Consider the following 27,795-nt stretch of genomic DNA (forward strand, 5'->3'; position numbering starts at 1 on the left):
CGAATACTCGCAAAATACCACCAGAAATAGATCGTCTGTCATTCACATCATTGCCCCAATCCGCATCAGAATAAGCAATCATCGCCTTCGCTTGTTCTCCACCTCGAAACTCTAAACCGATGTCAAGTATTCCCTTGATGTAACGAAGGACTCGCTTCAAGTAAACCCAATGCTGCTCAGTAGGACAACTTTGATGTTGACTCAGCAGATTAACTGCTGCACATAAATCTGCTCGGGAGCTTTGAGCCACATAGGCTAGACAGCCAATCAATTCTTGGTATGGTTGATTCGTAACTCGTAACAACTTCCGCTGAAGTGTCACACGGAACAAGAAACGTCAGCTACAAACTTCATAGCCACTGTGGGATAACCGCACAGTGGTCATGCTGCAGATATTGATCCTCAATACTCCTGCTCAATCTCTTTGAACCTAAAGCTCCTAAAGCTTCACGCAAATGTACAAATACACTGGGCGGCAAACCTTTCGTCATCAAATCCGCTAGCTGATTCCTCGTTGGAATGTACATAATTTTAATCTTCACTTCTTCTACCAACTCCCGTATGAAGTTATACTTTATGTCAACATGTTTTAGTCGTCGACTATCTTTCGGCTCTTCTGAAGGTAGGGAATGTTCTTGCAAATGAGCATATTTTAGTGTCTAGTGAAGTCTGAAGGTAGGGAATGTTCTTGCAAATGAGCATATTTTAGTGTTTCGTCAAATGATGAGTAATAACTCATCACCGGTTCTATGTGGGTCGTGGAAGCAACCTGATTACTCCCCGGGTCATGCTTCGCCTGGCTGTCTGTTTCAATTCGTTGATTTGCCAAATTGTATGCTTGATGTTAGTAGCGATACTCTGTCAAATTAGAATACTTGTTTGGATTGTCGCTGAGCGTATTGTGGGATGTGTTGAAACTCAAATTTAGCGATGGTGCTCCACAAGTCCCAAGATCACAAGATTAGTGGTGGCATAATTGCTTTTCCAGGCAGGCTTCTAATGCTCTTCTTTTTTATCTTTCTTGCTCTTTCGAATGTAGAAGCGAACATATTTTCACCAGCTAATATTGTCATCTGGTTGGATTTGGTCGTTATTGTGCTCGCACCGAATATACCGCTGGAACTAGAGAGCTTTTTTGGAACGAATGAGGTGCAGTTGCCAAACTTAAATGGTATCTTTAGTTGTAGTGTTGAGAGATTGTTGCTTACTAAGCGATCCTCAGAAGGAACTTTGTAGCTGTTCGATGCTAATGACTTTGGTGATTTTCCGACGGTAGCATTTGCATCGGTGCTGTTACAGATCAGATCAGATCTTCTTTCGTCCTAGCCTCCGAGATGGATGCCATCTCGTCGGCCGTCAGGATGCCGTCCCTCGTGGAATCCGCGGTGCTTCCATTGGATGCAGACTCGAGTAGACTTCTCGGGTCGGCTTCCGCTCGTCGCCTTTCACGAAAGAGACGGACTCTCTCTCGTCCACTTTCGAGTCCTCTCGCTGTCCGCGGGGTTGGTGGTGGTGAAGGAAGCCGGCTATGCCGGCGTTGTTGTGTCGCCAACTTCCGGGCCGCGTTACGTCGCTCGTTTCGCAAAGCGACCACCAGTTCGTGGCTCGTTCGACCGACGGGCTCCGTCAGGCTCCCACGTTCCGCGTTCCACGCTTCCTGTAACTCTGACGTGTCTTTTTCGCCATCTCAGCGATCCTATTCCGCTCTGCCTGTCCCTTCAGAAGATGGGACAGCAGGTTGTCTGGAGACACAGGATCGGAGCCGTCCTCGTGCAGAAGTCGCAGGCATGCATCCGCGAACCTAGGGCATTCGAATATCGCATGCTTCACCGTCTCAGGGACGCCGGGAGATCTCAGGCAATCCGGGGACTCCGTGAACTTCATAACGTGCAGGTATTCACGGAAAAATCCGTGTCCGGACAACACCTGCGTCAGAAGTCGACGACTCCATGTTTCCGTGACTGCCACGCCACGAGTCCCACGAGCTTTGCCACATTGTGAGCGTAGCCAACCGCTCCTCATTGCGGAGTTACGAGGTGGTGAGGGTCCTTGCGCCCTACTGCTGCCGTTGATAACACCGCGCGTCTTTTTTTACCAGCAAGCATATAGGAACTATGCCCGCCAGTATTACCGCCGTCTTGTATCTGGTGGTACGGAGGCCGCATGATGCTCGTATCGCTGTCATCCTTTGAACTCGATCCAGCAGATCAGATCAGATCTGTATCAGCTTCCTGTCCTTCGATCGTATCGGCCTGATAATAGGGTTGCAATGGCATTTAATTTATTAGAGGTGAAACCGGTGGATATGTCTTTTCATCGTCTATCGCTCATACGGCAGGCGTTCTTGCAATATCTCTTGACTTAATGCTGACAGGTTGTGACGTTTGAAAATTTCCATCAACTCATCATTAATTTCTTGATTGGTCATATGAGGCAATTTGTTGACAACTTTTTGTTCGTCGTATTCTATCATTAGTTCCTTCGTACGCCGTGCTAGGTAAGACAGGGTGGGCGGATTTGAAACTTCATCCAACCCTCGCTTTGAGGAAAAGATAAAACACCGTCTGCAACGAGTTGCCTATTTACAGATTTTACTTTATTACAACTCTCAAAGAAAAGGATCAAACACGTTGTAACAACTTCCGCTGAAGTGTCACACGGAACAAGAAACGTCAGCTACAAACTTCATAGCCACTGTGGGATAACCGCACAGTGGTCATGCTGCAGATATTGATCCTCAAATTGATCGCAATCCATTCTTTCTTTTGGACTGTCAGAGGAGAGAATCATAGAGAACCCACATCCTTAGCCAAGGAAGTCTGCTCGAACAGGAATCACCATAATAAGGGAACTGCCCGATTCGCCGGAGCGCCTACGGACTAACAACTCCTCAAGCCTCAGAAACCTATGCCGGATGGCCCGTTAAGACATTTACGTCAGTATAGGCCCTCTGGGTACATTTGTCCAGGCGTTTGAATCCAAACAGGAGTCATGCAACTACCTGTGCGTCAGCTTACTCTCCTCGCGATCGGAAAAGCACGGTCTGCGTATAGACTACAGGATGGAGAGGCTGCTCCTCCATTTTTTCCTCATAGTCACCCTTCGCGCACTCTACCTCACGAGTCTGCTGCTGCAGTGGCGGGTTTGCCCACGTGGCGCACCCCTACAGCGGCGCATACCACGATGTCTACGAACCGAAAACCCCCCGCAAGGAGAATGAAGACGGCCTCAAGCGTTCAACTGACGTAGACACTGATTTGTACACTTGCCACAAAGTACACCTGTCAACTACCACAGTTGACTTTCATGTTCAAAGCCGGTTGGTGTACCTGCGACCACCCAGTTTGTGTGCGGGGAGCTAACTAGTGAGGACTAAGCAATTAGAGGGATACCTATTCTCGATTCAGAATCCCTCCCTACTCGGGGTTGATACCATTCGTCTCACGTTTGTTAGCAATGGCCAAGACACCAATGACCTTAAACCCTCACCTTTACACTTCGCTTCATGCAGATCAAGGTCGTAGTTGTGTGAGCGAGACTCCGGATAACTAGTCCATGAGGAGAACTTGACCAAGGAATTACCTGTGCTTGCTTGAATTTCTACACGTGTGCACCGTGTGTATCTCCACTTCCAGTTCCTACATCGACGACGATGACGATGACCACGAATCACCAGTGTTAACACCCAATCATTTTCTGGTTGGATCCAGTAACGCTGTTAGATCTTGGATTCCCTTAAATGACAGCTCATGCGCTGTAAAGAGAAACTGGGTAGCATCTCAGGCGTTAACCGATTTGTTCTGGAAAAGGTAGGTTCATGATTATCTCCCACAGATTACTCGACGATCGAAATGGAACACACCTATTAAACGGCTGGAAGTGGATGACATCGTTGTTATTGCCGACGAACAGCTTCCGCGAAATAGCTGGCTGAAGGGATGGATAATCGGGGTGAGAAAAGCGGCAGATGGGCAAGTACGATCGGTAACTGTACAAACCATGAACGGCATCTTCGAATGTTCTTCGGTAAGGATAGCACTGCTGGATGCTGTATGTACGAAGGCCACGGGAAACCACAACCGCGATATGAAGACAACCGAACCACGTTACACGACAGAAACTGCTTTATTTATTAATTTAGTAAATACACGCGTACCACGGGTTGTGTACTGCGAAAGAGCGTTGCTTAAGCAGCTTTGACAACCCGGACCTGACCGCCACCAAAATCATCATTGAAGACGTTGGGAGCTTTTCTGGATACCGATGATCTACTCCGAGTTGGTAGTCGCTTGAACCGCGCTAGATATATGGTACAGCAGAAATTATAGCATCCTTTAGCTATATCAAGCAACTCTCGTCTGTCGAGGTTGATATCGGATTATTACCATCGTACAACATTACACGGCGGCCCAATAATGACACTTAGTGCGATGCGTCGAGAGTTCTGGACCATTCCAGGACCTTCTTTGGTGAACGGCGTGTGTCGGAGTTAGTTCAACAACCACCTGGAGAGTTGCCGATTTCGCGTGTGACGCCAGCACGACCGTTCTCAATCGTAGGCATTGTTTTTTTATGATCCCATCTATTTGAAACCTGTTCATTGGTCTGTTTGCTGTAATTTGTATTTTTGTCTGTTTTGTTGTAGGTCTTTGGGAGATCAGAGTTAAGGCTACAAAACGAGTGCTCCTGACGGTGGTAGGCATTCGTCAATTGGCATATGGTGAGATGGCGACGATGTTGGCGCAGGTGGAGGCTCAGCTGAATAGTCGACCGTTGACACATTTAATGGATAACCCTGAGGAGGTGAACGTTTTAACTCCGAGTCACTTTCTGATTGGAGCACCGATCAATGCGTTACCGGAACCTGATTTGGTTGAAATACCAGCCAATGGGATGCGTGGGTATGAAACGATTAGGCAGATGATTCAGAATGGAATCATACTATCATATTACGAGTACTGGAAACGTTGGCGAACTGAGTATAAAAAAAATAATAAATAATAAAAATAATAATAAAAATCAGCGTAGAAAGCCAGGAATTAAGTTAAAGGTTGGCCAAATGGTTTTGTTAAAGGAGGATGCGAAAACTCCACACTATTGGACAGAGCGTGTAGCGGATATTTTTCCGGGACACGATTGGATTGTTCGGGTAGTTAACGTACTAACTAAGGGAGAAGTTTATGAAAGACTCTTTAGTTTTTAGTTCAGTTTAATATTTTTTTGTCAAACCACTGGAGGACAAAATAAACATGAATTGAATTGAATTGAACGTATCGACCTTTTTTTTTAGTATGTGGAATATGCTACAGGAGGAGCCTCAGCTGGTAAGGGAGACGGGTATGAAATAATAGTCGATCTGGAAGTTAGTGTGAAGGTGCATGAAAGAATTGTATGTTAAAACGATTGTTTCCGTTTTCCACTAAGGTGTTATGTTATATAAATCGGAATAAAATGCTAGAAAAATGCCAATCGCTCCCCAACATTTACTACAAGTCGTCGAGAGTTTTATTTTCGGGTACTCACATATATCCTCTCTTTCGGTTTCCGAAACGCGCAATCGTTTGTAATCATGTTTCACTGCTAGTGTTTCACTTTATTGTAAATTCCGTGTTCTCGATGATGGTTGTTTGTTTTGCTGAATTCAGTAGTTACAATCAGAGTTTTACGCCTCGGTCATGAGATGAGTTCTTCTGTGTGTGTATTTTTTGTTTGCCTGTTCACAACTCCTTTTGAAGGACGTTGATAGTTATTCTAGTGCAAGCTGAACTCTTGCACATTTTCTATTACTATTTCCGTTCAACTAAAGTACGTCGCTTAAAGTGCCTTTTCATTTACTCATTTGTTCACTTACTACACACATCACGTTACACATACACATCCGCACACGCACGGATTGTGTTTACTTTGAATGTTATTTATTCCTAATCCGCTACATAACTACCCATTTTGGGTTTATAACGCCGCTCTAGCACTACTAACCACAGATGGGAGCCAATGGACGATGGCGCCCGCTTAGAGGGATCTAATTCCGGGGTTTGGATCGGACGACGCAACACAAAAGAAGCTCTACTTATGATCGTGAGTAATCGGAGATACTGCTACTGGTCTACTGGTTTGGGGCCTAGCTCTTCTGCACCGCTTCGCACGTTTAGTGCGTTGCGAATTAAAAATAAGAACCACTGCTTGGAAGATGAACGTTGAGTTGAGTGTAATATGACACTAACAACGCGTTGCACTTGACGTTGTCTACTCATGTGCTTTTTTCAACAAATCAACACTCAAAATCACATTTACATTGGTATTGCGTATTTTCCCTATCTTGCCAACCACACAAAACTGAATGTTTCATCTTTCCATGACACTCACCACCTTGCGCCTGATCAATACAGACCTTTTTTCCTGCTCAGCACTACTCATCAGTTCCGGTTAGTAAAATGAAAACATACGAATACGAATAATATGCGAATGACTATATACTTGTAAAAGGTAATAAGGTAAATTAGATCAACAGAAAGCGACGATTGCCAGGTTGATGTTGATGATAGCCGCAAGGCTAAACTAAGGCAATGCAATACACAGTATGCCGGGGGCTTAAGGGGCACCTAGCAAAAGAAAGTTCACAATCGGAAGTTTGTTAATTTTAACTCATTCGAGAGTCTCATATCTTGCAGCGGAGCAAGTCACGTACAAGATAATCGACCAGGGTTGATATAGTGGTTGTATTGCGCATTAGCTCTTGCGTTACACGGCATCGTCGGGAACGTTCCAAATCTTAAAAAAAAAACAAAATCCTTGCTCTTTTTTCCTTTTCTTGCTGTTATGCTTACATATATATGTACTCTATATCACGTGTGTAAGCGACATCAATATGGTCGCACATTATGCTGGCTCTGATGATAAATGATAGGTGTATCGGTAGTGCTCTTTTTTAGTTCTTCCGCGTGTACAGCGGGTAATTCACACTCCAATTTGCTATCCTGTTTAAAATTATCCTAAAACACACATCGCCTTTCGTAGCCCCCACCACGGCTACACTACACACACGCACCTTCTGCTTTTTTCCACGCATTTAACCGTTTATCTACACAATGTGGCTATTGTTGCCATTCGTGTCGTGCCACCGTTGCCGACGCGAACGCCTCGGGACGCGTCTATTGCTATCACCGGATGCAGGTTCGGTTGGTGGTGGTGATGGTGTTGGTGCTGCTGTCGCTGCTGCTACCCCGCCGACCGGGTTAAAATTCACGTTCGGCAATGCGATCACACCGATACGGGCTCCGACGCTGGTCGAGGGCATGTCCGGTGCTGAGCGGAACTGACGATGCTTTGTCCTGTCGCGGCGCATTGCATCGAGCAGCTCGTCATCGGTCGTATCCTCCGAACCGTGGAACGAACCGGACAGATGCGCATTGAGGATGTTGTTACCGGTACCTAACGGTGAGGTGGGATTTCCCGGCGAAGACGATGGTGGCTGGTTGGGCGGTGGCTCCTGTTGAATGTCGGCTACGTTTTCGGCCTGCGTCGAAGATCTTGTGAAAAATCTATCAAATCGAAGAGATATACTATTAATGAACTGTAGCATTTCGTTTCTTTTCCCCTATCTCTTGTTCAATTTTACCTTTGGAAAAACCTCCAACGGGGGAAGGAAACCACATTGTCACCAATCGGACTATAAGGTGATTCGTTTAATGGTTGCTGTTGCTGCTGTTGTTGGGAGGAAGTACGGCCACGCAACAACCAACGTGCACTTGGTACATTTCGATCATCCAACAGCTCGTCGTCATCGTCCGATGGTGGCACTTCCATCACATGGCTGCTGGGAACAGCATTCTGCTGGAGTTGTTGCTGTTCCCTTTGCGGTGAAGCACCTTGCGCCGTTGCACCACCTGCGTCCCTTGATGGTGGGACCGTATTGCCGGGAGTGACTGGTGTGGAAGACGATGTCGCAGGAGGCGCGGTTACTACTGCTGCTGCAGCAGCACCACCACCGCTACTCGCTCCACTGTTATCCGACGAGTTTAGCAGTGGTGTCGATTCGTCCGCATTCGTAGAGGACATGCTGTCGCTGGAGTAGCGTCGTTGACGTGCTTCCCCGCGTATAATTACCTTCCGTTTACAAATAGGACAAACGCGGCGATTCTTTGTCAACCAAGGATCGATGCAGATCGCGTGATATGCTGAAAACAGTTGAAAAGATCGCATTATAGCACGGCCGCAAGCGAATATGGCACTCCAGTGGCTTACCATGCCGACAGGGCAACACCCGCAATCGCTCGTTTTCAACAAAATCTTCCAGACAGATGGCACAAACGTCGAAATTCATGCCTTTGGCAAACTTTACAATTCCGATCCGTCGGAGCACACGGGCAGGCAACCGATGCCGCATCCGTCGACGGCGTTCACGAATGCAACGGATAATCATGAACAGCACCTGCAAGACACGCTACCAAAAATCAGCGGGAAAAACACACGTACAGTTGGCCACAGGATAAATCGGACACCTACTCGGTTTTCGTTAGACCTACACACGCAGTGCTGTGTACAATGTGCCGTACTATTCAATTATTATTACATGTTCTCTAAGCATTAACTTGTAAACTTAACATTAGGCAAATGAGTGAAGTTTGTGAGAAACTGACCGCACCAGCAAGTGTCCGACTGTTACCGAATGGCCCATTAATGTGAAAGCATGCGCAAATGCGGTTAACAAAATCCACCTTCATTCGTGGATCATTGTCGTCTATTCGCGGTACTTACCATAATGATAAAGCACAACCCAACTACAATGGCGAACGGAATAATCAGATTGTTGCTAATGTTGAACGGGATGTCATCGGTGATGACAAGTGCGTAACCTCGATCGTACAGGTACATCTCGATGATGCTGCGTCCGCTGCTTTCGCCCACAAACACCGACGGGATGAGCAGATCCTGCGGATGGTTGGCAGACATATGCTCTGTGAACAAGAAACAAAGAAGTTTATTTTATTTAGAAACGAATCAAGCATTGCAGGAAATCTTCGCTTTATTTGATCCCAAACCTACCCAAATCGTTACTGCCCACGTTGTGTACAATGACCATGGCATATCCAGCCTGTTGGGCATTTCGTACCTTCACCTCGAACGAACAGTTGTAGCTATTGGAAAAAAATGAAACGTAAACTTATGAGATTAACATCTCCCACAGCACAAAGTGTAAACTTTAGAGGAAGAAATTTTACCGAGAAATCACTACCGCAAATTTGCTCGTCGAATTCGGTGCGGCGCTCATTTCCATACAACCATCCGGTGGATCGGCTTTGTCGGCCAGAACCTTCAGCCCGGAATCAGGAATGTCACCCCCAAAGGTGGCCGGAAGGTCGCGAAATTCTTCGATGATCTACGAAGAAACCAAAAACAAAAAAAAAACGGGGAGGCATTAATGGACAGAAATAATACTAATGTTCAAACACAGGGCCGTATAAGCTTATTGGCGTACGAAGAGGAGACAAGTCATAATCGCGTGGACACAATTGTTTGCTATTTGAACCGTAACCGACATCGTAAAGCATTTTTTTCTTTCCGTCATCCAAATTGTGCGATGCTTGCATTATCATAAAACTGTTAATAACAGTAAAATCACTCGCAACGGACTGCTGATATGGCGCAAACGTGTGTCATACTATCTGTCAGAGCTATCAAAACCAACGAATGAAGAAAGAGTACATCAGTAGAGATGATAGGGAAAGAGCGCAAAAGCAGGCACAGAAAGACAGGAATTATTCCTACTGCTGAAGGAATCCGTCCCGGTGTTGGTCTTTCACACGACGGGATCGGTAGCAAATCCCATTCCCGTAAAAATTATGTGGTCGTATTTAGTTTTGACCCGCAAACGCCCTGTAATCTCATTTTCAACTAGTGGTGGCATGTTGTAACACGTTGCACAGCTAGTCGGTATGTTCCGAGTGACCTTAGACATTGCTTTCGCATTAGACAGAATTGGGGCAGATTTGTTATTGCTACTGCACGATTACGTACGTTATCATTGCGTTCACAATAACCGCAAACGGACATTTGATAGTAAATAAATGTTTTTAAATGTTCAAAAAGAATTGTATCAGTTCATATTTTCAAATGTTGCGCTTAGCAACATCTCCAAACGGCTTACTACTGTTTCATTGCAAAGTAATCGATCACGAACTACGTGCAAGTTAAATTTAGTCGGCTGTCACAACAAAACTTCCAAAGTGTTTACGGTTTGTTTAACCACTCGCTTAACACCAATTGAAAGTACACTTTGCAAGGTAACCAGACAAATAATAATAACATTAAAAAAATCCCACACAGCTGGACAGCTGGAACACAAATTGTACAAATTCGCAACAAATACAACATCTTTCTCTTGCCCGTCCCGATTCCAGACTATGTCCTCGGATCGATGCAAAGACGATAACCTTTATCCAGAGATAAGCAAAGGTGCCTTCTTCCTCTGCTGATAACAGCCCGAATGAACAAAGCGGGTTAGTTGGCCTCATTCTGTATAACATTTAGCTTTTAGTTTATTCTTGGCGCACCATCGCAGATAATAACATGTCTGTGTCCTTCGAAGATACCCCAATGGTACTGAACCTTGCTAAAGCAATATTCTCTGTGTCTCCGAAAAGCTATTAGTTTTCGGTTCATGATCGCGTTTCACACCTTACCTGATCGTTCTGCATCTGATAGACAAGAATGTCCGCTTGGGCGCATGGTATCAGCTGCAGCATCATCAGGACCATTGCGACCAACAGCATCACTCGATGATGACGCGAGGATTGGCGATGATTAGCGAGGGTTTTGTTCCGTTGTCGATGGTACCGGTTTTGATGCTGGCCATTCGGTATACGCTCCGAACCGTCCGGCATTATCACCAACTCTGGCGGCATGCTTATTCCGATTATGCTTCGCTATAGGGCGAACACCCTTACGCTGATAATCGGCTGTACTATATATAAGTTCTTGGACTTCTCTGCTGACCGCCTATTTCACTCCTGGAGTCCGTGTTTCTGATACCCTTTTAGCAAGCCGTTCTCTCTTTTTCACGTCTCGCCTAATTCTTCTTTGCTCCTCGTAGTATACACGACTAAAGAATGAAATTCACAACTCTCTAGCGCCTGTCCGGCTCTAGGAGAGTGATGATGATGGTATTGATCATGTCTAACACACCACACTCAGCTGGCCGGCATTGGTAGTTGGACAAAATGAGGCTAGACTAATGCATCAGGTACGGGTGCGTATTACGATTGTCTTCACATAACCAGAACTGAAAATACGTTGCTCTTGCACACCAGAAATGAATGGAATGCAAAATAATACCACTAATCGTGGATCAGTTTCTTCTCTTGTGTTTCTGTTTAATTATAGTTTCTGAAATCCTTCCACAAGGATGCACACAGTATCCTAAAATGAGAAAGACAAATACATATAATTATTAATCAAAGAAATATTACGCACAAATAGTTCTAAACCGACACAAATAAACACGAAAACAAATACTAGAAAACTAATTATTGCTGCCAAACCCTCGATTGAATGTTCTAGCACAATTAACTCAGCCGGAAATAGTAAGCAACCGATGCTGAGACTAATCCACATGGAAGAAACACGCGCGAGCGCGTGAACACATACGCACCTGTCCCAAAACATTATTCACAGCAGGGAAGAGAAGTTCACGTACGTTCGCGTTCGCAAACACGGCCCACTATGTGAAGGTTCAAGGATGTTGTGACTTTGTTTCATTTCCTTGCCTGCTATCGCAAGCAATCGTTCGAATCAGGTTCACAACGCGTTGTGCACATTGCACAAACACTTGTAACATTTCTAACGTGTTAGAGCATGTTTTGCGCAATGGAAAAGATTGTAATACGTCTGAAATAAGCTGCTACAGTATAGGGATGGCAAGGTAAGTGTAATAGAATCAGGTTTAGAGAATATACACCCTCTCCTGGTCCCGTTGTAAATGGGCACTGAGCAGGAACCACCGTTGTGTGCGATACGTTATGATGCAAATATGCATCGGACGGCCGCTGTCCAAAACGCTTACTGACGAATCGTTGATTACAAGCTTGACTGATAGCACCCAAATAGCGATGAGTTAAGAGAGCAACCCTCTGTGGCCATAAGTCGCCACGTCGTTGCATGCCGTTTGGTAGCAAATAGGTATGTCGTTTATGTTTTTTCTTTTCTTCAATTAGTCTCAATCATATGTTTCTAGTGATGCTTGCGTCGTACGCTTGGTCACAAAAACGCACACACGTCCGTCAGTTGTAAACAAGTGTTCGGTGCGTTGCGTTGTAAGCTTGTTGATAGACTCAGCAGATCGCACGGAGATGGATGGGAGGAATTATTTAGGTGGGGCACATAATATCATCATTTTCTCCCCGCAGAATACGTCATATGCGTTATGGTGTACGAAGAGACGTTCTACAATGACTGTAGGGGAGGATTTGTGTGTGTGTTTTGCTGCATGATCATAAAACCGATCACAGTCACGATCACAATGGAAATAGAAACATATCCACACATACGCACGTCTAATCCAAACGCTCGGTCCAAGGGAGGCATTGCGTTTTCTTGTTATTTCTTCCATGAACTTCCACCAATGCATTCTGGTTGCCATAGTAAGTTAAATTTCAGGAAGCTCGTTGCATGGTAGGTACACGGGAACATTTTCCTATATGCTATAAGTGGAAAGCTTAAATATGTCAACGCGACGGTTTAAACCATTTCAGCAAACATTTTTCGATGTTCATAATGGCACTATGGCGTCGTTTTGAAAATTGAATTATTTTGTTTTCAATTGTTGGACACATATGAGATAGGCCGGGCACATTACCTATGGGCAGAGAAAACCTTTCCTCAAGTTTGCTAGTTCTGCTTATTCTAATGTATTATACTTTGAGTTGATTTGTTGCTCTTTATCATCGGGTGGTCCAAGTGCGCGTAAGTGATACTGAGTCATTCTAATCCGCGTAGAGAAGGGCACGTACTTGAAGTTGTTGCTCACATTGTATTTGACTGTGTGCTCCATAACAACACCACACAACTGGGCAGCTTTAACTAATCGATTCCGTCTGCTGACTTTGATCTTCTTGTTCTGTTTATTCTAGCTGCTTGGAATACTGCCGAATCTGATACTGCTGGGACAAACCGTATCCCAGACGATGGAGTTATTGCTTGGACGCGGCTGACCTTGAAGGTGATTGCTTGCGTGTTTGTTGGTGCGATGCGGTGCACGAAGGGATTTGTGTGAGCGAAACATCCCATCGCGAGTTTTATGTTTCCATGTTGTTCGTAGAAAAACGGCAAACTATTCATAACATCAACCGTGTATCATGTTGAACAGTTGAATAGCTGTGTGCCTCATCAGTTACGAGTCAACACAGAGAGAAAATGAACCATACGATTGCACGGAGAGCTTCTTTTTCCACTATCACACAATTCTGTTTATAGTTGGCATACAGTACGGAGCCAGCCCTTAAAATAGCTCACCCAAAACAAATAAGATTGGTTATTTATCATGACAAGAGAAGACATGTTCTTACCTACACGAATTACATCCACTAATAAGCATCAGCTGCTGGGTTGTTGTATACCTTCCGGGGGAAGAAAAAAGATCTTTGCAATGATTTTCCGCTTTTCCACTCGACGCGTTGCACACACTTTTACACCGTAGTAAACACCGACAGCTTCATACAGACGACAACTGATCGCAAAATGGAACGAAAAAACAAAGAGTCAAAACAAATCCGTTTCCTTTGCCCGTAATTATTGACAGGAATGAATCATTTCCTGCTCGCTTTCCATCGGAAGCAACACTGAATCCCTGCGTACATGGACGCAACGAATGAAAGTGTACACTTCACTACTGCGGACCGTGGATCGCGAGGACGTAATCACTAAGCAGCCGTCGCCATGATTGTCTTGGCGATTGAAAACATTGCAATCGTTCCCCGCATACACACACATGCACATCCGAATCCACACAGTACCTTTTCACGCAAGGGTTTGGACGAGAATGAAAGAGAGTAGAATTCTATAGGGAACAATAGTGAGCTAGTGGAAAAACTGCGTTTTAACTATGCTAACCAGCAGTGGCACACATCACTTGCACTTTTTGCACCAAGAAAATACTTCACCGACTTCTGCACAGACAAAAACAAAGGTGCTACGCACTGGAAAATCACTCTGTTCTACTGCGCGATTACACTTCACGGTTTTCTGCTACGGAAACCGAAAAACGGAAACTAGCATGGATGCAAGAGACCCGATTTACAATGCTACAAGTTGTTTGAATTTACGTTTCCACATATTCTCGGGAACACACTGCTTTCTTTCACATAACAGCAATATTTTATCGCTGTATAAATAATCGACCCTGCTCAGGCCAGCGCCAGTCAGGAATAAAGTGAAATGCTGTCGGTGCTGTCAGTTCACAGCTCGAATGTCAACAACGTTTGTGTTAGGCCGTGTTTACACTCCTTTCCTAAAACTGCGAGCGGAATCTTTTGATTACGTTGAATTTGAATGGAAGATCTTTATATTAAACAGTATTCGCCTTTTTAAGTACACGCCTTTTTTTGAACATTAAACTCGCAATGTTCTTTCGGGTTTAATTCCTTTTTACAGTTCGTTCGCGATTCTTCATTTGCTCGCGTTTGAACATTTCGAGCAGCACTGCTTTTACCTTCGAGCAGCGCTGCTTTGACCGTGTGGGCCCGAACGAGCGAACACATTCGTTTTCCGAGCTCAGCGTTAAGTAATGGCGGATGTGTTCGTTCGGTGCTGCGTCAGAAAAATGAAATTTTCAACCTGTGCTGAATGAGTGTGGTGAACGAACTAGTGCAAAAATGGAAGAACAAAGCTTGGTGAGAGAAAACAGTTACATACCAGGTAAGTGCCGTGCCGTGACACGCGTTGCAAGGCGTCGGAAATGTACGAAGCCATACGCCGAGACATGGGTGATGAAGAAGTGAGCTCTAGCCCAGCGCACCCGTGCCTATGTGTGCGTGCATGTGTATGCGATGTGTGGAAAAAGAGACACGGAAGGAGCGAACCAAAAAACATACGCCTGGAATGTTGCTTTATTGTGATTAAATGGTGCACTTTGTAATTGTCCTTTTTTGTGCTTCCCCACAGAATTATATTTCTTGATTTCCAAATTCCTGGCCAATGGACCGCTGCGTGAAACAGCCAAGGTAAGTGACGCGCTCAATCGACGGAATCCGTAAAACCTGGTTAAACTATTGGCTGTTTGACGTTTTGGTTGTGTTTTGACCCGTCGTTTCTTTATTTACAGGTTTTGGTACAGGAGTTGGAACATTTAGACGTAAGTTTAGACGCTGTTTTGTTGTCATTTCTCGATCTGTCTGCCCCTTGCCTGATTCCATTGCTTCCCGTCTCTCCGACGATCCTGCTCAAGCTTTGTAATACGGCAAAACCCTACGAACAGCGTTTCTCCTGCTCCCTCATAAGCCACCTAGCCGCAGGAGAGAAATAGACGACGAATGATGAATGTTTCATTGCAGACGTGTTTTGTAGCTGTGTGCGTGTATAGGTGGAGCGATGTAAAAATGTTTAACGAAACAACGCAGCGGTGGTGTTCGATTAGCGGAAAAATATCTAACCACGATCATATTTTATGATAATTGGTATCTTTTGAGAAATATCTCTTAAATGAATGTTACTATTGCTTATGTAATGCAACTTCCAAAGCATAACTAAACAATAACTATTTTTGAACTAAGCTTTTCAACAAACTACATTGCACCGTTTAAAACGGTAGCATCGTTAGTAATCATCGAGCACGTGTATTACCCACCCGGCACCTCTTGCCTCTCTTTCCACTACCCGGTTGGATTTACCGGCAAACAGGGTCGCTGCCTGCTGCCGCCGTTACCGTCTTACTGCCCCCTTCCCGCCAGGGGGAAAGCGTGCAAGGGAATTCCCAAAGTCTTTGGCGTCTAGGCTAGAGCATATACGTCAAACGATGATTTTGAATCACCAGGGAATCTCCCTGTTGGTACATTCGGCCTTGACCTTGTCCTAGTTTAGAGACGTTTTTTTTGCACAGTGATTGTGTTACTTCAAGAGCCATGCATAATATACCGTTTTATAGCTTTGGCTGGAACTTGGATGCTAAAAATGATGGCCATTGGACAACCTATCTCCATTTCTCTCACCCTTTCTCCCATCCACCGCACCATCGATGACTCATCGGTCCTCATCCCTCCCCCGTACCAACCCGCCCCCTGCCATGCTCTTCCCATCCATATGTTAGGACAGTTCAATGACATTTAATGTTGTATTTTTGTTTTGATCTTGTCTCCCTCTCACTGTCACTGGGCATTTCCTGCGTCGCCTTTCCGCTCTCTCACACACCGGATCGGAACTGGACAAATGTCTACGGATGCAGCTTTTACCACGTCGTCTCGACTGGACCGGTCAGGAACATCATCAATCGTTGGAAGAATTGGTAAGTAAAGCTTTAGTTATGTCCGAGTTCACTTTTAACCTGATAATGCTATTTCCGTGGGTACCGGATGGTCGTTGGGATGGTTTGTCCATTAAAAGGGGTCATTTACGAACACACAAGCACGCGCCGCGCACTTCGTCGTGCTCGAATCGTGTGAACGTGTCAATGGCATCCGTGTGCCGCAGGGGCTGCAATGCGTATGTGTTAGTGCGCGGTGTCGCCTAGATGTCCGGACCGTTTGAAGGTCGCCGAACCGCAATCGGATTTTGATCCGGTGATGTTCCGGTGCTACTTCCGGAATATTGCCAATTCATTGCTATATATTTAGGTATTATTTTTTTTGGAAACAAACTTGAAAGTCTCAATTTCGTTAATGTCGCATATTTTGGAGTTTGACCGTTTGGCGCAAGGATTTTTGCCCATGCCAGAATCCGGAACATGTAACATCCGGAACCGGAAACGTTTGTTACTCTTTCCAAATAAATTCCGGTGTTATACGTTGGTCGCCATGTTGGTTTTGCTTGTATTTCGTCTTTGCAAAAAGTGGTGAAATTAGTCCCGAAAAACGGTTTTGGTAACCAACCCTCTGCTGGTGGCCATTTCATCAACCTAGCAGACGGAAGTGTTCGTACCCCACCATTCCTCCCTCTCTCTTTCTGCCGTCGATAAGTGATTTCAAACGGAACAGCGCCTGCTTCGCTTTGTGCGCTTTGTGGGGTGATGTGTGAATGTATAGGTAATACTAACACGCAGCTGCTGCTACGCTGCGTTGAAAGTACTCGACAGTACTTTCGGGGATAGAATTTAATTTTTTATTTAATAATTACTTTCATATAAAAAGTGTAAAGTGCTTGCATAAAACAATAGAATATTGTGATTGGAATGAAAACGGTGTGCTTGTGGCAAGTTACGGTGTTTGAACGCAACGATGTGTGTATGTGTGTCCCAATAGTTGCGACGTTTGTAAAAGTGCGTTAAATATAGTAAACTACAGCAAATATTGTAAAATAATGCTTATGCGTCGCCATTTTAACAAGAAATATAAAGAGCAGTTGTGTGTTTTTCCTCTTCTGCGATACTCTTTGTGTGCAACATAAATGGGAGGTGAGTGTTGCAAATGTGTATTTTTACGAGCGAGACACTACCACCAACATACTGTGTGGTGGTATTGAACGTTCGTACGCTGAAGCATCGACTGCTCGAATCAGGGCGAACGTAGCCAACACAGCAACCCCCGAGTTGTGTTCTTTGTGTGTATTGTATGGTAGTGGGGATGAGAGTGTATGAGTAGGGTAGTTTAATTTTGCGCTTGAAGGGGTGCTCCTGCTTTTCATGTTGTTTTTTGCCTTTTTTCAAGACTTCAACCCAACGAGGCTTGAGCCGCAACGGATTCATCCGCGGAATGGAAATGCATCAAAACAAATGGATGAGATTCTGAAAGCATTTGTTTACAACGTTTCACTGTTGATTTGCATGAAAATCATGAATTAAAAATGACGCTGGTATGAATTTTATCACACATTTGGAAATCTGTGTTTTTATGGCCCTGAGATGCTGGTCTTTAAATTGTGTTCAATTTGGTAGTTTTTATGAAAATTTAGTAGTTTCCAAAGTTGGTTTTTATCTCGCGTCGAAAAATCTGATTACGAGCGGAGCAGATTTCGTCATGCTACGTATTTCGGTTGTGTGTGTGACGATACAGCACTAACACAAGCAAACGTTGTGAATATGATGGATTTCGAGCAGCCGCGTTGTTGGATGCTCGAAACTGATGGAACACAGAGGGTAAATGATATTTGATTATAATGCTCCGTGTGATTATAATTAATAAATTTTACACATTTCAGTTAATTAGTCTTCATAAGCTAAAAATACATAATTTTAAATGATTCCATAGTGGACAAATTGTAATTAATTTTCCGTTCGTTTAATTTTTTTTTATATTTTCAGGAAAGAAAGTATCCTCATGTTGGACCAGAGCATTTACTGGAAATATGCTGTCGCATCGGACCACTGTTGGACAAGGCGCTGCCTCCGGCCGTACCCGGTGTCATGTCTATACTTGGAGCCGGACGGCAGAGTTTATTACGTACGAAAGAAAGCGTAACCCGGCCACGGCAGCTGATCGATTACTACACCCGCAAGCATGATCGACCACTGAGTGATGTAGTGAATCGTAACAACACACACAATCTCCTGAAGGTGCTGTACGGGCGGGAAAGTGCGGGGCCACTAATACGCCGGCAAGCAATCCCGGCCTCATTCTACTCGAAGCAAACTCTACAAAGGCGTACCCTTGGTCACCTGTCCGCGGTGTACTGTGTGCTGTTCGATCGTACAGGAAAGTACATTATTACCGCGGCGGACGACTTCCTCGTCAAGCTATGGTCAGCCATCGACGGACGACTGCTGGCCACGTTCCGTGGTGCATCGGCCGAAATAACTGACATAGCAATCAACCTTGATAACACGATGCTGGCGGCCGGTTCGCTAGATCGCATACTACGCGTTTGGGATTTACAGTTCGGTGGCCCAATCGCCGTATTGTCCGGTCATACGGGTATGATAACGTCGGTCAACTTTTGCCCTTCGCCGAAGTCGGATCTACGCTTTCTGGTAACCACGAGCACGGATGGTTCGGTAGCATTCTGGGAGTATACTACTCGGAACGGCAAGACCACTTTCTCGTCAAAGCCTACTTCCTACCATGAGAAATTGCGCCCAGGTCAAGCACAGATGATTTGCGCATCGTTTTCACCCGGTGGTATCTTTATGGCGGCTGGTTCAGCAGATCATCATGTCCGTGTGTACCTGATGTCGGAAGATGGTCCCAAACGTATCCTAGAAACGGAATCGCATTTGGACACGGTCGATTCGATACAGTGGGCCCACAATGGACTGTGCTTTATCTCAGGTAGCAAGGACGGTACGGCGTTAGTGTGGCATTTCGAATCGCAACAGTGGAAATCGATTCGGTTAAACATGGGCGACCGACTGCCGAGCTGTCCGCCCGTAAACCCGGAAGATAATGTTAAGTTAAAAGTGACGATGGTGTCATGGGACAATACAGACAACTGGGTCATCACAGCGGTGAATGATTTTACGATCAAGGTGTGGAATGCGCACACGGGCAAGCTGCATCGAGTGTTACGCGGGCACACAAACGAAATCTATGTGCTCGAGTCGCATCAGAAGGATTCCGGCGTGTTACTTTCGGCCGGACACGACGGTCAGCTGTTTATCTGGGACATCGTGGAGGGCGTGTCGATGGCGAACTTTGTCAATAAGATCGACGATCACTGCGAGGGTGGCATTTATGATGCAAAGTGGTCCCCGGATGGTATGATGATCGCGGCAACTGATTCGCACGGTCATATCCTAATGTTCGGGTATGGGTCCGGGCACGAGAAGCTAAAACAACTGCCACAGGAGTTGTTCTTTCACACTGACTACCGACCGCTGATAAGGGATTCGGCTCTGCATGTGATGGACGAACAGACACAAACGATGCCCCATTTGATGCCACCACCGTTTCTGGTAGATATTGACGGTAATCCGTACCCACCGGCATTGCAGCGATTAGTGCCCGGGCGTGAAAATTGTCCCACGGATCAGCTGATACCGAACATCAGCGTGGGAGGTGAAGGAGGAGCTGATATACAGCAACCGGTAGCTGCTCAGCCAGGTCCGCAGGAGGTCGCGGGTGGTGCGTATTCTAATATTGATCGCATGATTGAAGCCCTTGCGAATCGACGACAGGTCGAGGGTGGAGCTGATAGGGGCGCCCCAGGGGAGGACCATCAAGCGCCCGACTCAAACAATGATCGTGCGCGTGGAGATGAAGCTGGTGGAGCTTTTCAGCCTGGAAATGCACGGCCGGCTAACAATCCCAATCAGGCTGGTGGAAGGAATGCACAGCGTGGTTTTGGATCTGCTGGAAATTGGCACCGCACCGAGGAAGGCTTTAAGTTCCACCGGCGTCAGTACGTGCGTCCAATGAGCTATTCTGCTATGTTGAATCTGAAACAACGCGTTTACTCAGCCGGCATACAAGAGCAAGAAGTGTATCGGCGTGAGATGCGCCGTCGTCCAGTGATGATCAACACTGCCAACAGTGCGTCTTCTTCCGGCGGACCGTCATCCCTCGGTGGAAATCGACGAGCGGCCCGTGCTGGTGGAGGCGCCAATCGTTCGCTACGCCGTGCCAACGGTGAGGGCGGTGCGAACGGAGCAAGACCTGCGTACCGTACACGGGCTGTACGCGAAAACGAACCAGCACCCGAACCGGATGAAGATGATGGCCACGAAGAACAGAACGAATCGTCATCGTCAGAGTCGAGTAACAGTGATTATTCTACCGCCATCGAAGAGAAGTTGGATTTGTCCGGTAGCAGCTCGAGCGATACGGCAAGTTCCGACTATTCGGACTGGGTGTCACACGAACCGGGTCGCAATTTGGAACCACCGAAGCGGTCGAAACGTAAACATGTCCAGCGACGTGCGTACTCGCCACCAGATCCCGACCAACCAGGGCCGAGTCATGCGACGTCAGGTACTAGCGGTGCAGCAGGTGGCCGACGTCGTTCGACCAAAGTACGTAAGATACCGTTGACGCGTGATGGTGAAATTCCTGAACAGTTCCGACCGCCCGAGTGGTTATCGGAAGTGATCCCAAGAAAAGCGCCATATTACCCACAGATGGGCGATGAGGTCGTGTATTTCCGGCAGGGTCATCAGCGTTACCTAGAGGCGGTGCGAACGAAAACAGTGTACAACCTAGGTAACCGCTGTGAACCCTGGGCAACGATGGATATTCAGGCACATGAACTATGCAAAGTGATCGGTATAAAGTACGAGATTCGACCGCCACGATTGTGTTGCCTGAAATTGGCGATAATTACGGAGGATGGTGAATTAACTGGCCGGTCGTTTGCGATAAAGTATCACGATATGCCGGACGTGCTGGACTTCCTAGTGCTGAAGCAAACGTTCGATACATCGGTTGGACGAAGTTGGGGTCCAGGAGATCGGTTCCGCTGCATGATCGAGGACGTATGGTGGACTGGTCAGATCGAATCTCACAATCAGCTGTCGCCAGACTTCCCCGACTCACTGTTCATGTGTTTCCGAGTGCGCTGGGACAATGGAGAGTACGAGCTGATGAGCCCGTGGGATCTCGAGCCAGTGGACGAAGCACGTCAGCCGGAAGAAGTTGGCGGTGCGGTACCGGTGTTGGCAGAAGAACTGCAAGCGACGTTATATCAACCAAAGCCGGAAGAATGGCCGCGGGGTGATCGTGATGCGTCGTGCCGGCGTATTATCGCAGGATTGGAGCAAGTAATGGGACTTGCGATTGCGGATCTCTTTCTTGCGCCGGTCGATCTCAATATCTATCCGGAGTATGCTTTTGTGGTGGAGTATCCAATCGATTTGAACACAATCAAGTCGCGCTTCGAAAATCATTTCTATCGGCGTATAACGTCAGCACAGTTTGACGTTCGTTATTTGGCGACGAATGCAGAGAAGTTCAACGAATCGCACAGCACTATCGTGCGGAACGCGCGCATCATCACTGATCTGTGTCTGCGCATACTGAGGTAAGTTGTTGAGAAGGTTAATCAATATAACAAATAGCAAAAATACATTAATGAAATTCCATTTACAGTGATCTCAATGAAATCGATGTACCGGCCGTTTATCATCAACTGGTTGATACATACCTGTCGTCCGATTCAGAGACTGAAAGGCATCGGCCTGGCCCATCGACAAGCTCTGCTGCAGGTGCTGGTCCATCCGGAAGCGGTATCTCAAGCAATCGACGAACGGGTTCGCGAAGGTGATTTGTAAAAAATTGTAGAATTTTTAGTATAACCAATTGCACTCAGATATTTTGGTATTGTTATAAATACCGTACAGTAGTTACCAACGAGGCAAATGGAAAACAAAACTGTATCACCATTCATCTAACGTTTCCCGCCATTATTTATCTCATAGATCGAGACGGTTGGTACCAGAGGGCGATTGGCGAGTTGATTGTCGGGAGCTGTTGGAAATGATTTGGCAGTGTGATGATTCGGAGCCATTCCGTGAACCTGTCGACACGATAGAACACCCCGACTATCTACAGATTATCGATACGCCAATGGATCTGCGCACTATTAAAGAGGATTTGTTGGGTGGAAATTACGATACGCCGTACGATTTCTGCAAAGACATGCGTCTCATCTTTCAAAACTCTCGCAATTACAATACAAACAAACGATCGAGGGTGAGTATCGGGAAAGCGTGCCAACAAACTAGTTAAAACAATATGTACATGAAAAGCACATCACTAAGCATATTTTGGTCTTGTTTTAGATTTACTCGATGACTCTTCGACTGAGCACCTTGTTTGAGGCACACATAAAGGCTGTAATCTATAACTGGAAGTCTGCTCGTAGGCGTAATCGGAGTAATGGAGCTGGCAATCATGATCTTTCCACAGCTGGAGGAAGTAATGGTTTAGCATCTTCGTCCAAAAGGCGTCGCCGAGATCAGCGGGATGGGGCAGGACCTAGCAGCAGTCGAAGAGGTGGTGCAACGTTAAATAGCAGCTCAGGAAGTGGAATGAACACGAGTGGGAGTTCTTCGCGTACCACTGCCAGCCACAATACGGCACAGTCTGATGAGGACGATGACGATGACGACGACGAGGAGGAAGATCGTCGTATGGCGAAAAATCGATCCGGCAAGCGTACACGCAACGGTGGAATGTTAACGTCGTCCAAATCTCGACGCGGTCAATCAACGTCAACCATGGGCGGCTCGAACGGTGTATCGTCATCGTCGACAGGAGGAATAGGTAACAGCAACAATGTGATAGATCCGCTAGCAATGCCGGGTCCCGGTAGTAGCCGCACCAGTCGAGCAGCAGCAACCAGTGGTGCACGCATGCTAACGCGTCGTGGTCGCAGGTCGCAGGACGAAGACGAAGAGGAAGAAGAGGCAGCGAGCAGTGATGAGTCTGAAGTGAGCACTAGCGATTCGAGTAGTGAATCTGACAGCGATGATGACGATGATGATGATAGCACTGGTGTGCCGGTTTCGCATCGCGCCGATTACGATTCAGGTGAAATGTACGATCCTTACAGACAAAGAAGCAAACAGAAGAAGAAGCAAAAGAAAAGGAATAAGGTTCATCGAAAAGCGGGCAAGCATACAGTGGTCAGTTCGACAACCAAACGGAAACGTCCCGGTGTGCTGGATGACACAATGGTGGCAGGCAGTAGCAGCGGACGACGCGTTTCGGCGGCAGTGCGTGCTGTTAGACAGGATCTCTTTGGAACCTCCGCACAAGCGGGAGTTGTTGCTGGTGAAATAAGTGGAACACGATCGCTTCGTAATGGTGGGGCCGTAGCTAGCATTGCCCCATCCAGGGTAGTAGCCGATGGTGGAGACGAAGAAGCTGGTCCGTCGAGACAAAACGATAACAGCAAGCCAAAGACTGCGCTGGGCAGCAAGCGGCCGCGCAGAAGTACCCGACATCAAATGGATGATACGTCCAATGAAGATGATGATGACGATGATAGTGAAGATGATGCGCGAGGGGAAGGAAGAAACACAGTGGAGAGCGGTGAAGGTCGATCTATTCGTGGACCGGCAATGAAACGTAGTCGTAACCGTTATGAATCCGATCATAGCTACCACAAGGAACGTCCAAAAACGGCACGGATCGTTTCCGATTCGGACAACGACAACATCGGCGAACCGTCTCGATCGACCAGAGGCAGCGTACGGCGAGCACAAGCCGAATGGGGCAAGAGCGAGGACAGTTTGGAGGACCGGAACAATGAGGACGACGATGAAGATGATGACGACGATGATGTTGACGACGTGGTGCGCAACACCAGACATGCTGGTACTAGCAAACTCCGCTCAGAAAATGATGATGAAGATGATGATATTCGTGTAGGGCGCAATACACGCCAGACGGCACCATCTTCGTCTTCGAGTGCGACGCCCGCTCGACGCATGAGAGCTCGCAAGCTCCCGTCAGATCTCGACCAGAGTCCGGAAGAAACCAGCAACATTAGCAAGCGTAGTTCGGCAACGCAACGTGTGCAGCGCACAGCTGCGGGACAAAGTCATTCAAACACGAGACAAACTGCTTCGTCCAGTGGCACCCGCAACAATTGGTATGCCAGTGAGAGCGATAATGATGTTAACCACTCGGCAGGAACCGCAAGTCCTGCAGTTGCTTCGACCAGTTTCCATTCTGTGCGCTCTTCTCGCCGTTCGATTGTTGAAACCTCCTCCAGTGCGGTAGTTACCGCTAATGGTTCTGCCAGTGGGTCGTCAATGGTGCGGCGAACGATATCCAGCACCACAGTGGCATCAAGTCGGCGATTGCGTGGCATGGAAGTGAGCGCATCTAGTGGTACTGCTACTCCACCACCACATACCGTAGATCATAATTACGGTGAGCCAGGTCCATCGTCTGCTGCCTCATCGAGCGGTACGGGTGGGATATCTGGTACGTCCACCAGTGCTCATGCATCCAATGTTGCAACGGTTAGTGGTGTTAGCGCCATACGACGAACACGAACACGTAGTATGGTGCTATCCCGCCATCAACGAAACCCTGACGAGCTTGATCAGAGCGTTACGTTGCAGGAAGCTCGCCAAGACGTGAACGATGCGGTCGGAACAGATGGCAGTGATGAGGATGATAATCAACCCTTAAGGATGGCAACGGGCTTGAGATCATCACGTTCCAACACGGCAAGGCAATTACGATCGCGCACAAGCGGTGAAGGTTGTACACCTTTGAAGAGGAAATCCACCCGTATTTCCTCTTCCCACGAAGAGGATCTGCAGGAAGAGGGTGTCGATGCTAGTGATGACAGCGATGATTCAGATGACGATAATACGCCTCTACACATGATGGCGGGATCATCGTCAAGGACGCGTAGTGGCCGCTCCCAAGCTTCGTCAATTGCTGGAACACCGAAAAAGACCGATAGCACATCGTTCGGTAGCCGCATGGCGGCGCATCGAACCAGGCGAAAAGAACGGTATACATCAGATGAAGAATATGAGGTGAGAATGTATGAAAATACGAAACGCTTATGATTTAAATGTCACGATTTCTGGAGATGATTTATGTTTTATTTACTCTCATTTCCTTCCTCATGCTTTAGTTACATATGAACGTCTTACTGTACCAAATACTTTCCCTTTTCATTATCGTTTGGCGTATTTTTGCATACATAATCCTTTATTTTATTTTTTTTATCTTCGCTATTGTAGTGTCATTGGTTATGCTAGATAATGATTTATTATAATAATTCGTAATATTTGATTCTTCAGGCTCCCGGACCATCGAGTGGACGATCGACGCGAAAGTTGAAACGTCCTCGCTACAACGAAGAATCGGAAGAGGAAGATGAGGACGTTCGCCGGAATGACAACAATCATCATAGTCGAGCGCAACGGAACACTACACGCCAGCGTCCACGAGTGATGAGGCGGGACGACAACGAGGACGATGAGGACAACGACGACGAAGAGGACGATATTGCGCGAGCGCTTGCAAATATTCGGCAACGGTCCCGTCGCCAGATAGCCTCCTCGTCCTCGGCGCAACACGACGGTGATGCATCGAACACAACAGCGGCCAACAATGGTAGTACCAATAGTCATAGTAATAGGGTGGTGGACAACCATCATCATCACAACACAACACAACAGCAACCGTATCATCATGCTCCTCCTCCTTCTCGCCATCAGTCAGCAACCGGCAACCATCAGCAACGACGCGATATCGACGAAGCTGAGCACAGCAGGCTGCGGCACCAGCAACATCACCCTCCTCATCGCAGCAATGGTGGTCGTCTGCCGCGTAACGCCAACAGCCATCTGGAACATCCACTTGGTGTGGATGATAATGTAGCAGCGACAGCGGGACCTTCGTCAAGATATTCAAGAGGACGAGACGGACACCATCGAGGCAGCGATGAGGATGATGACGGACTACAGGATGACGATCGACTGGAGAATGATACCGATGGCGCCACATTAGTTACCAGTGTCAGTAGTCGTGGTCGTATACGTCGGATTAATCCACGGGTGCGGAAAATTTTCGGCGAATAGTACTACGCCCCGGACGATTCTGCCTGGGAGGAAACCAATAGCAGCACCAGTGATGAAGAACTTGCAGCATTGCATTGCACGGACACGATATTGCATCATCCGTTCGATCAGTGTGTGGAAGAGCTATTGCTGCACGATGCGACTACTACTACCACCACGGTGAGCAGCCTCGATGTACAGGTAGACGATGTGGTGTATGACATCGGTGAGGTGATGATGTTTTCCACAAGTCCATCTGGTGCTACCATTGAGGAACTGGAGTTCATCCTAGGTACTTAAGGTGCACTATTTAAACCTGATTTGTATCTACAAAAGAGAACAGAAAACAAACAAAAAATGTCCTACACAGTCTCACCTCATTTCCGTCGATGAACGTTATCGCGTAAAAACGTGTAAGACTGATCATTAGAGCGAAACGTTCCTGAACCGTGCGGGCCGATGGCATTCCGCTCTTGCTTTTGTGGTCGGATTATATTAGTTCGGTCGGTTTCTTTTTGTCATAAATTCCTACCTATCTCATCGGCTGCCAGAATCGGTCACGTTCTTTCCTGTATTGATAGACCGTCGTAAACTACTACTTTGAGCTTCACAGCCGTGTGAACAAAGCAAATTAAAAACTTAAGCGTACAACTGTAAAAATATTAACGGGAGAATAATTTCGCCATCTTTTGTACAATATACATAGTTTACGGTTATTTTCCTTACATAGCAACGTAATTACAACAAATAGTAGAACTTCGCCCCCTCCCCCTAATCACTGCAAAGAGTATGTAAAACGAAAATGTAAATCTAAAATTAGTGCAGCGTCAAAACGAACCGATCGTCGCACGTTGTATTCGTTGCTGCGTAGTGAAAGAAGGGAATAGCGCGCGTGTTCGAAGACGCAATGTGTGGTTTTCTACTATATTCCTGGATGTAAACACAGTGCAGTACGAACTAATGCCTATTAATGGTACCCTCTCGTTAAACAATAAGAGTAAAAAGCATATTAAGAGTGTCTCTGTGTCGCGTATTTGAGGAAACAAAAGTAACTAATAGATTCGAAGCGGAAAAGTGTAATAAAGAGAAGTAATAAATCGTGGAAAAATATGAAATCAACGATTTGCATGCAGTTTCTAAATGAATTTTTATGTTAAAAAAATACACTTTAAGTGATCGAAGTTCCCTGGAAG

At 46.4% G+C, this 27,795-nt stretch overlaps 2 protein-coding genes across 6 annotated transcripts; one reads left to right on the forward strand and one right to left on the reverse strand.

Annotated features, from left to right (window-relative positions):
• Window positions 1–5,581: 5,581 nt before the first annotated feature.
• LOC128296941 (E3 ubiquitin-protein ligase Godzilla) lies at window positions 5,582–14,408 on the reverse strand. 5 transcript variants are annotated; one of them, XM_053032471.1, is made up of 9 exons: window positions 14,319–14,408; window positions 13,563–13,723; window positions 10,683–11,418; window positions 9,222–9,379; window positions 9,046–9,137; window positions 8,758–8,957; window positions 8,245–8,443; window positions 7,619–8,177; window positions 5,582–7,541 (listed from the first exon to the last, which is right to left on the reverse strand). In XM_053032471.1, exons 3-9 carry the CDS (start codon window positions 10,902–10,904, stop codon window positions 7,082–7,084), a joined length of 1,890 nt encoding a protein of 629 aa, XP_052888431.1. In that variant the 5' UTR covers window positions 10,905–11,418; window positions 13,563–13,723; window positions 14,319–14,408; the 3' UTR covers window positions 5,582–7,081. The 5 variants fall into 5 exon arrangements, with proteins under 5 accessions (XP_052888431.1, XP_052888432.1, XP_052888435.1 ...); XM_053032472.1 differs by having other exon boundaries at window positions 13,567–14,388; XM_053032475.1 differs by having other exon boundaries at window positions 8,245–8,431; window positions 13,563–14,388.
• Window positions 14,409–14,777: 369 nt separating this feature from the next.
• LOC128303735 (bromodomain and WD repeat-containing protein 3) lies at window positions 14,778–27,725 on the forward strand. Its single transcript, XM_053040794.1, has 9 exons — window positions 14,778–14,910; window positions 15,157–15,215; window positions 15,317–15,346; window positions 16,433–16,492; window positions 18,443–22,089; window positions 22,158–22,328; window positions 22,487–22,760; window positions 22,850–25,570; window positions 25,841–27,725. The coding sequence occupies exons 1-9, from the start codon at window positions 14,868–14,870 to the stop codon at window positions 26,621–26,623; spliced, it is 7,788 nt and encodes a 2,595-aa protein (XP_052896754.1). The 5' UTR covers window positions 14,778–14,867; the 3' UTR covers window positions 26,624–27,725.
• Window positions 27,726–27,795: the final 70 nt, after the last annotated feature.

Source organism: Anopheles moucheti, chromosome 2 (assembly GCF_943734755.1).
Source record: "Anopheles moucheti chromosome 2, idAnoMoucSN_F20_07, whole genome shotgun sequence".
NCBI lineage: Eukaryota > Metazoa > Arthropoda > Insecta > Diptera > Culicidae > Anopheles > Anopheles moucheti.

Excerpts from the sequence above, each read along its gene's own strand:
- LOC128296941 (XM_053032471.1), bottom strand. The coding sequence starts at position 10,904 with ATGCCGCCAGAGTTGGTGATAATGCCGGACGGTTCGGAGCGTATACCG. Across the intron at positions 8,958-9,045 it reads CGTGGGCAGTAACGATTTGG|AGCATATGTCTGCCAACCAT; the intron begins GTAGGTTTGGGA and ends TCTTGTTCACAG. Across the intron at positions 8,178-8,244 it reads GGTGTTGCCCTGTCGGCATG|CATATCACGCGATCTGCATC; the intron begins GTAAGCCACTGG and ends AACTGTTTTCAG.
- LOC128303735 (XM_053040794.1), top strand. The coding sequence starts at position 14,868 with ATGGAAGAACAAAGCTTGGTGAGAGAAAACAGTTACATACCAG. Across the intron at positions 14,911-15,156 it reads AGAAAACAGTTACATACCAG|AATTATATTTCTTGATTTCC; the intron begins GTAAGTGCCGTG and ends GCTTCCCCACAG. Across the intron at positions 25,571-25,840 it reads CATCAGATGAAGAATATGAG|GCTCCCGGACCATCGAGTGG; the intron begins GTGAGAATGTAT and ends TTGATTCTTCAG.